This window comes from Eptatretus burgeri, chromosome 11 (genome assembly GCF_056783735.1).
Source record: "Eptatretus burgeri isolate ZD-2024b chromosome 11, Ebu_testis_v1, whole genome shotgun sequence".
NCBI classification, from domain to species: Eukaryota; Metazoa; Chordata; class Myxini; order Myxiniformes; family Myxinidae; genus Eptatretus; species Eptatretus burgeri.
Window position 1 is genome coordinate 52,107,716 of NC_140971.1, and position 7,711 is coordinate 52,115,426.

Consider the following 7,711-nt stretch of genomic DNA (forward strand, 5'->3'; position numbering starts at 1 on the left):
ATCAAGATTCGGATCTTCATCAAAATCAAATCAAATCCACTGGTGAAACACCCAACCTCTCCAATTAGTTTTGTCTGAATCCTTCCATAACTTGTGGACATATCCTGCTTCCAGATAAACAAATGAACAATGCAGACAGACAAGGATGACAACATAACCTCCGTCCACCTTTGTTGGTGGAGGTAAAGAACACGCATACATGCCTTAAACAGGAACAACTGCAACAATACAGCTTTAGAGAAATCACATAGCACCATTTGACAGGTGAAAATGAGGATTTTGCCTTTAAAACCCACCAAATCAATTTGGGGGAAATTCAAATGTCTACGACAAAAGATAAAGTTGCTATTAACCCAACAAAATCACAGAAGAGAGCGTAAGCGGCAGCATACCAAAGAGGATAAGTGCACACAGTCTATTACTTAGTGAATTATAATGAATGGATCAATAGCCATAAATTGCTTGGAATTGAAAAAGGTAATTTAAGAATGAAGGTGAACAGTTTAGTGATATTATCACAAATTTTAAATTCATGTTCTCTATAAAAAAAATTTCAACCATTTTTACTTTCACATGAACAATTACATAGTTTACAAATTCCAACATTATTGTTGCACAACATTCTGAAACAACAACACCAAAAAAAACACATCAATGGAGTTATTTCTCAACTTCAACTGCAAACAAGCTTCTGAAATTGAACACGAAAGGCCGCAGCAAACTTACAATTTGCCTTCCCGTCCAGTCAAACTCGTAATCGTATGCATAACCTTTTCGTTCAAATAGGTCCATGAAAAGCTTCCGCAAATACTCGTAGTCCGGCCTCTCAAAGAAGTCGAGCCTTCGAACGTACCGAAGGTAAGTGGCCATCTCGTCTGCAAAATAAGTTTCATTTTAAGATGTAATGGCAGCAAGTAACTCATCTTGTACAGGGTGGCCTGAAGTCGCTTTACCCCTGTTAAATTTCCCGCACTTCCCCTCCTCACTTTCCCTCCATCCTGCTATGCAGCACAAATGACTCAGGAGAATGATGGAGCACATACAGTTACAATGACTGATTAATTATTGTAAGTTCAGTAAACCCTCAAATATCACGGGGGTTAGGTTCCAGGAAAATGCCACGATAGTTAAAACCGAGATCGTGGAAACCAAGGGCCAATGAGAAAAAAGGGGGGAGGGGGTGTTTGATTCCTAAGTTTCAAGGAAGTATAGAGGATGATCGACGGCAGCCAGAAATAAACGTCACAATTGAAATAAACATGTATTATATATATATAATGTATGTCAGCATTGAAATAAACATGTAAATAAAATAAATACAGCATGAAATAAGCAAAAACTCAAGACTTTTAACTTTTAAATTCATTCCAAAACAGTGAGGTGTTTTTTTTTTTACAAAACAGTTCCTTGGTGAGGGTAAACATTACGTACTTATTCATACTGTACTCTGCCATAAATTGAAAACACAAGACTTAGTTCAGAGATGATGCTGTTGCTATAGTTGGGAGGGTGGAGGTTAGAAAGATGTGGATGTAGAACTTGTGATGGTTGTTGGATCAGCTCGGTCCCGAGTGCCTCATGGAATCGTTGGTAAGTCTGCAATGATTTCTCCCGTATCACTGGTCCACTCAAAAGGTATTTTTTGTTTGGTTCTTGAGTCAAACATTAAATGCTTCTTCCATCCTTTCAATAAGAGGATCATGGGACTAGAATGACACTTCTGCGCTTTGCTGGCAGGAACACTTGCATGGATATTTGACTTGTGTTTATCATAGTTGATTAATTGATCCCATAATGGCAGCCCACAGATGCTGCACTTTCACCTCTTGTCAACCCAGCAACTCAATTTTTTTCGTGCAAGGTCACAAGCTTTCTCAGCCTTTTGATTTTGTCCATCGTTTTATGGTTGGGTGCCATTATTAACTGTTGTGGGTCTACTAGATATTGTAGATATAGAATTAGAGGGTCTCCGTACGGTATGTCATTTCCTGTTCGATGACTTCATTATTAAACTTAGCTTCACTCTGTATGCTGGTCTGATTACTACAATCACCAGTATGCGAAAAGCAAGAAAAGGCTCGTAATGGGAGGTAATCGTAAACACGGCCACAAACAATAACTCATTTTAGCTCAGAAACCGATTGGCCAAAATGAAATACCGCGATAACTCAATCAGAACACAAAAGGTTGCCGACGATTGGTCGAAACAGGCGATATAAGGTTTATCGTACTGCACAATAAAACCTGTCTATTAAAAGAGTTTAATAACAAATATGTTACCAGGAGGAGATAAAGCGACTTTCAGGCAACCCCATGCAACACAGGAGTTTGTAGATGAAAAAGAGGGTACCAGGCACCACTGTACATTCCAGTGATAGCAATGGATTCAAAACTTGAGGCAACATGGGTAGCAGAGCAAATAGCATGCCAGGGTCAAGACGAGCCTTTTATGATGAAAAAAAAATGCAGAGAATTACCAGGAAAGTTTTCACAGAGCACCTCGATTGGAGTGGCACGTTTGGTGTCCCCTATTTTTTGGTATCGCTCCTTCAGTGTATCTGCCTGAAAAAAAAATGCACACGAGGAATTTGACACAAAATATCTCAGGAGAAAAGAAGAAAGACTTTAGCAATGCAGAGCCTCGCTAAGTTACATCTGTGTGATGACTCACATACTCACTGACCGATAATATTACATTTCCCATCAATGCAGAAATGGGTGACCCTAACGATATCAACACACGTGGCATGCCTTGAATACATCTTATAATTTCAAGTGTTTGTTTGTTACTATTAAAGGCTGAACTGTAACACCTAGAAGCCCTGTATTTTGGGTGTTGGTACTTCAGAATCTAGGCAAGGTATTAAGCTACTGCATGTTGGCCTTGAAGGTCGTTTTCAAGCCACTAAAGGCCACTATGAAGTGTATATTTGGATGTGGGGTGAGGTAGTGTTGCCGCGGCAAAAGGTAACCAGCACGAGGTCAATAACTCTATAGCCTTTCAGTGCTCAACACGTCCTGAAACCCCACGCCACGAAAAGCTCACCCATCCGGGAAGTGCCCGGTATCACCCCCTAGTACCGAATAAAATTGATCACAGGAGCACAAGTTCATTTGCACTATCTTATAAAAGTAACCAATACTAATCACCATATGTAAAGACGAAGAAAAAAAATGCATTCAACTTTTGCAAAAGTTTTTACAGCATCAAAAGTTTTGTATACAGTAAATTTATCATTGTATTTTCTTCAGCAACAAAAGGCAACCATGACATCACGCCAGCAAACGGACTCTGCTGAAAAACATTTTAATCTGAAAGAAAGTGTGTCGATTCCAACATACTCCTATCTACAAACCTTTATGGTATCACTCTCTAGGTCGAACAAAAGGTATATCATGGTTTTCCTACAGGAAATTGGAATGGAAAGGGAAATAAATGGAGAGAAATACAGCACTGAAGCACCCACAATAACAAATCCAAAATAATTACCTTAAGGCCTTGCCAGGGCAGGCTGCCACGAAGGAAGTACATGAACATGTGTCCAAGAGCTTCAAGGTCGTCTCTACGACTTTGCTCTGCAAAGAAGGGCAATATAGTCCTGTTATTCGATTTCAGAGGGGATAGAAAAGGCCAATAGATATGAAAGATGGAAACCCTAGTGGCAGCTCCCCTAACCTTTCCCGAGGTGTGTATTTATGCTCATGTAGCGAGCAGTGCCCGTGAGGCTCTTGTGCTCTCTGTATGAGATATGCTTCTTCGTTTCTGGATCGATGTAATCCTTGGCAAGGCCGAAGTCAATGATGTGGATGACATGTTGTTTGCTCGAGTTCTGCCGGCCCACCAAAAAGTTCTCTGGCTTTACGTCACGGTAGATAAGGTTTCGCGAATGAACATATTCCATGCGAGACAGCTGTCAAGCAAATTGAATGGAACCGGGGGAAGGGGGGGGACACAATTGAGAACCATCGAGACAAACAACTTCCCAAAAAAAGTTTAGTTAGAGAATGTCAAGCTAAAAGAGGACAGTTTATCAAATTAAAGAGAGGTAGAGTTGAAGCAAGCACAGACATCAACAAGGTGTTTTATGCACATAAATCTTGTTAATATTTATTGGTGTTTATGCATTTGTTATTCACTCAAAGCTGAACTGCAGCACCTCATATTTTCGGTGGAGTTACTTCAGGTTTTAAGCTACCAGATGTTGGCCTTGACAGCCGTTGTGAGACTACCAAAGGTGGCTATGAAGTGTATATTGCGATGTGGGGTCAAGCAGTGCTGCCACTGCCCAAGAAACAAACAGTGACCACCATAATTACTCCCTAGCTTTTCAATGTCCAACACTTCCAGAAATCACTGCTGGGAAAAGCTCCCCAAGACAGGCACCCCTCCCTCCTCCCGAGCAACACGAGGTAGCCTCAACTCATGATAAATTTACAATTGTACTAAAATACGCAATTTGGTGCATCAGTCTGTATGTATTTTTGACCAGGACACATTCTTTTTTTTGTATACATTGTCGAGGCTCGTATGAGAGCTAACACACAACGCACAGCAAGGAAGGCATGAGACAAGAGGGGCGGGAGAGGGAAGGACAAAACAGTGGGGAACAGAAACATTCGGAGAACTGTGGAAGGGAGAGGGATGGGGCAGGGTACACGAGGTATACAAGATGGACATTACAGCGACTTTCAGGAAGGAAAGCAGGGAATTTGAAGGAGGTGGGTTTGGGGTGGATTAACGGGGATAGAAAAGATCGAGGTTTTGGATGGGAGAAGATAAGAGGTGATGGTGAAAAGCTGTTTTGAAGGCCTGGAGGGAAGAATAGGATTGAAGAGAGTGTGGGAGTTTATTCCAAAGGTGGGAAAAAAAAAGAGGAATTAAAGAGTCGTTACTGAATGTATCTCACATTCTGTCATTACTTAGCGAATCTCAACCAAACTTTACAGAAGGACTAAAGGTCACATGATGGAGGTTGTAGAGACCTCATCCCCACCCACCCCCACAGTGTTTTTCACCTTGGATGAAATCCGTGTTAAGGTAGCAAATCGGATAATTTTTCCAAAGCCGCTTCGAATAACAAAAGTAACTGGAAGGGCATTTGGTAAAGTGCATACCTCCGCCAAGCAAAGGCTGATATAATAAAACATAATCAAGCCCAAAATTTTTCAAAATGGTATGCCACACATCATTTTTGGGCCAATCTCTCAATGGTGAAGAATCAATTTAAAAATATAAAAATTATCAAATCGTTGGGCATTAGATATGGATGGCCGTTGGCTCACAAGGAGATCCTCTGCCCTTTGACAGGTTTTGTTCTTCATCCTGCTGGGTGTCCATATCATCCACCCTCCTTACCAAGAAACTTGGTGGGGGAGATGGTAAAACAGAACTGTATTCAGATCTTCACCAAAATCTAATCAATTCCTCCTTGTCACACAACCAACCTGTCCACCAAGTTTCATCAAATCTATCCATAACTTTTTGAGATATAATGCTACATATCATTTTTGGCCTGATCTCTCAATGTTTAAAAAAGCATTTCAAAAAAAATTCTCATAGCCAGATCCGGATCCAGATCTTCAACAAAATCTAATCAGTTCATCCTTCTCACACACCTAACCTGCCCACCAAATTTAATCAGGATCTATCCACACCTTTTTGAGTTATGCTGCACACAAACAAACAGACAGCCAGACGGACCAGGGGTGAAAACGTAACCTCCTTCCACCTTCGATGGAGGAGGTGACTGGAGTGCTACTCAGTAGAGCACATACCTCCTCGAAGGCTGAACAGTTCATGTTTTGCATCCGTACCTGAACCAAAATCTAATCGGCTTGTTCTTGTCACCAACCCAACTCATCCACCTGGTTTTGTCACAACTAGTCCACAACTTTTTAAAATATAATGCCCGATATCATTTTGGTCACATCTGTCAATGGTCCGTGTTAATCTGTCAATAGGTACCATGTAAATCTGTACTAACCTGTTCCATGGTCGGGTTGTCGGCGACTAAACCATCTCCCCCACCAAGTTTCTTGGTAAGGAGGGTGGATGATATGGACACCCAGCAGGATGAAGAACAAAACCTGTCAAAGGGCAGAGGAGCTCCTTGTGAGCCAACGGCCATCCATATCTAATGCCCAACTGTGTCTGCGGATGTCTTCCTACAGTTGAGTTACTTCTTATCAGGAGGTTGGTGGCAGGATTTGCACTCCGGCCACCACAAAACCCTATATTCCACAAAACATTCCAAAAGAATTTAAAAAAAATCTGAAAACCCACTCTGTGGGAGTACCTCCTGTGAAGTTTCCCTTCGCAGGGCAGCTCACCGGATGACGGGATTGGGGCAAAGCCTTCGGGACCCCCAATCTTTGATGATAGGAGGGAAACGACAGGGTAACCTTCCCGGGTCAGATTGCGGTAGTGTGTGTCGGGGTGGTGCTGAGGTGTCGTCCACCAGACGGCGGTACTCCTTGGGTTAAACTGAGGCGGTCCCTTCTGGTGGGTGCCTTGAATGTCCTGTCCCAAAGAGAGGATGATCACCTATTTCTGTTATCGTCTGAGCTCAAGCGTTTGCACATCAGTATTGCAGCACTCTCTGAGGTTCGGAGACCGGATAGTGGTGAGATAATGGTGGGTAGGTACACCTACATTGGTCTGGTCACTCTGATGCCCAAGGAGGTGCTGTACCTGTGTCGAATAAGCTGAATCCAATGATAATTGAGGTAACACCGGTCAACGAGCGTATCACGAGACGAAGCATTCGTCACTCCTTGGTGTCATTTCCCTGGTCTCTGATATGCTCCGAATGAGGCGAGTGATCTCACTGTGAAGGAGGCATTCTATGCCACGCTCGAGTCTGTGGTTGATCAGTGCCCCAGGCGAGATACTCTTCTCGTCTTGGTAGATTTCAATGCATCGACTGGAATTGAAGGGGAAGGTTCTGAGACATGTATTGGTCCCCATGGGTCTGGAACTGTGAAGCAAAATAGCACTAAGTTCCTTCACTTGGAAAAGTCATGGACTTAGGGTGGCCGGTTCATAGTTTCAGCGCCCACAGGCTCATTGTTGGACTTGGTATTCCAATGCTGGCAGTGTGGCAAAGAAGATTGACCAAGTGCTCATTGATGTCACTGGAGGATGATCCAGAACTGCAGGGTCTACCGGACTGCTCAGTTCCACAATACAGACCACAGGCTTGTTGTAGCAACTGAAATTGCAGCTTAAATCCAGGAAAATGGTACAATCCCAGCCTAGGCTGGATGTTGGCAATCTCAAGACGAGAGGGTAGCTGAGGAGTTTGCGAACAGGCTGAGTGGAGATTTGGGGGGGGTCTGGGTGCTTTGCGGGATCCTGAAGAGTTGTGGAGTGCCTTCAATACCACCGTCCTTGATATTACCGGTAGGTGTCTTGGAACTCACCGGAGGGCGAAGAATAATTTTGTCTCTCAAGGGACACTGGATACTATTGACCAGAGTCGGAGGGCCAGGCTGAATGGCAGAGCTGAGCTGTTCAGGGAGCTGAGGCGTAAAACTGTACGTGTGCCAAGGGTGGACAAGGAAGCCTATGTACGAGGAATCTGTGAGGGGGTAGAGCATCACCTGTGGTCAAGTGATTCTCGTCCTGCTTAGAGTGGAATTCGCACATTGCGTTCCTCCAAGCCCATCCCTCGGTGTACAACAGTGAGAGCAGAGGGTGGTGGGCTCTTGA

General features: G+C 43.2%; 1 protein-coding gene across 7 annotated transcripts in view; it reads right to left on the bottom strand.

Annotated features, from left to right (window-relative positions):
- Positions 1-571: 571 nt before the first annotated feature.
- Positions 572-7,711, bottom strand: part of LOC147017069 (casein kinase I-like) — a 42,663-nt gene continuing 35,523 nt past the window's right edge. For 4 of the 7 annotated variants that reach the window (XM_085846430.1, XM_085846431.1, XM_085846427.1 and 1 more), the window contains 6 exons: positions 6,297-6,520; positions 5,985-6,087; positions 3,677-3,911; positions 3,491-3,576; positions 2,478-2,562; positions 572-875 (listed from right to left, as the gene is read on the bottom strand). In XM_085846430.1, coding sequence (XP_085702556.1) covers positions 661-875; positions 2,478-2,562; positions 3,491-3,576; positions 3,677-3,911; positions 5,985-6,087; positions 6,297-6,520 — 948 coding nt within the window. In that variant the 3' untranslated portion in view covers positions 572-660. Of the gene's footprint in view, positions 876-2,477; positions 2,563-3,490; positions 3,577-3,676; positions 3,912-5,984; positions 6,088-6,283; positions 6,521-7,711 lie in introns of all 7 variants that reach the window. The other 3 variants (XM_085846434.1, XM_085846433.1, XM_085846432.1) reach the window with 2 other exon arrangements.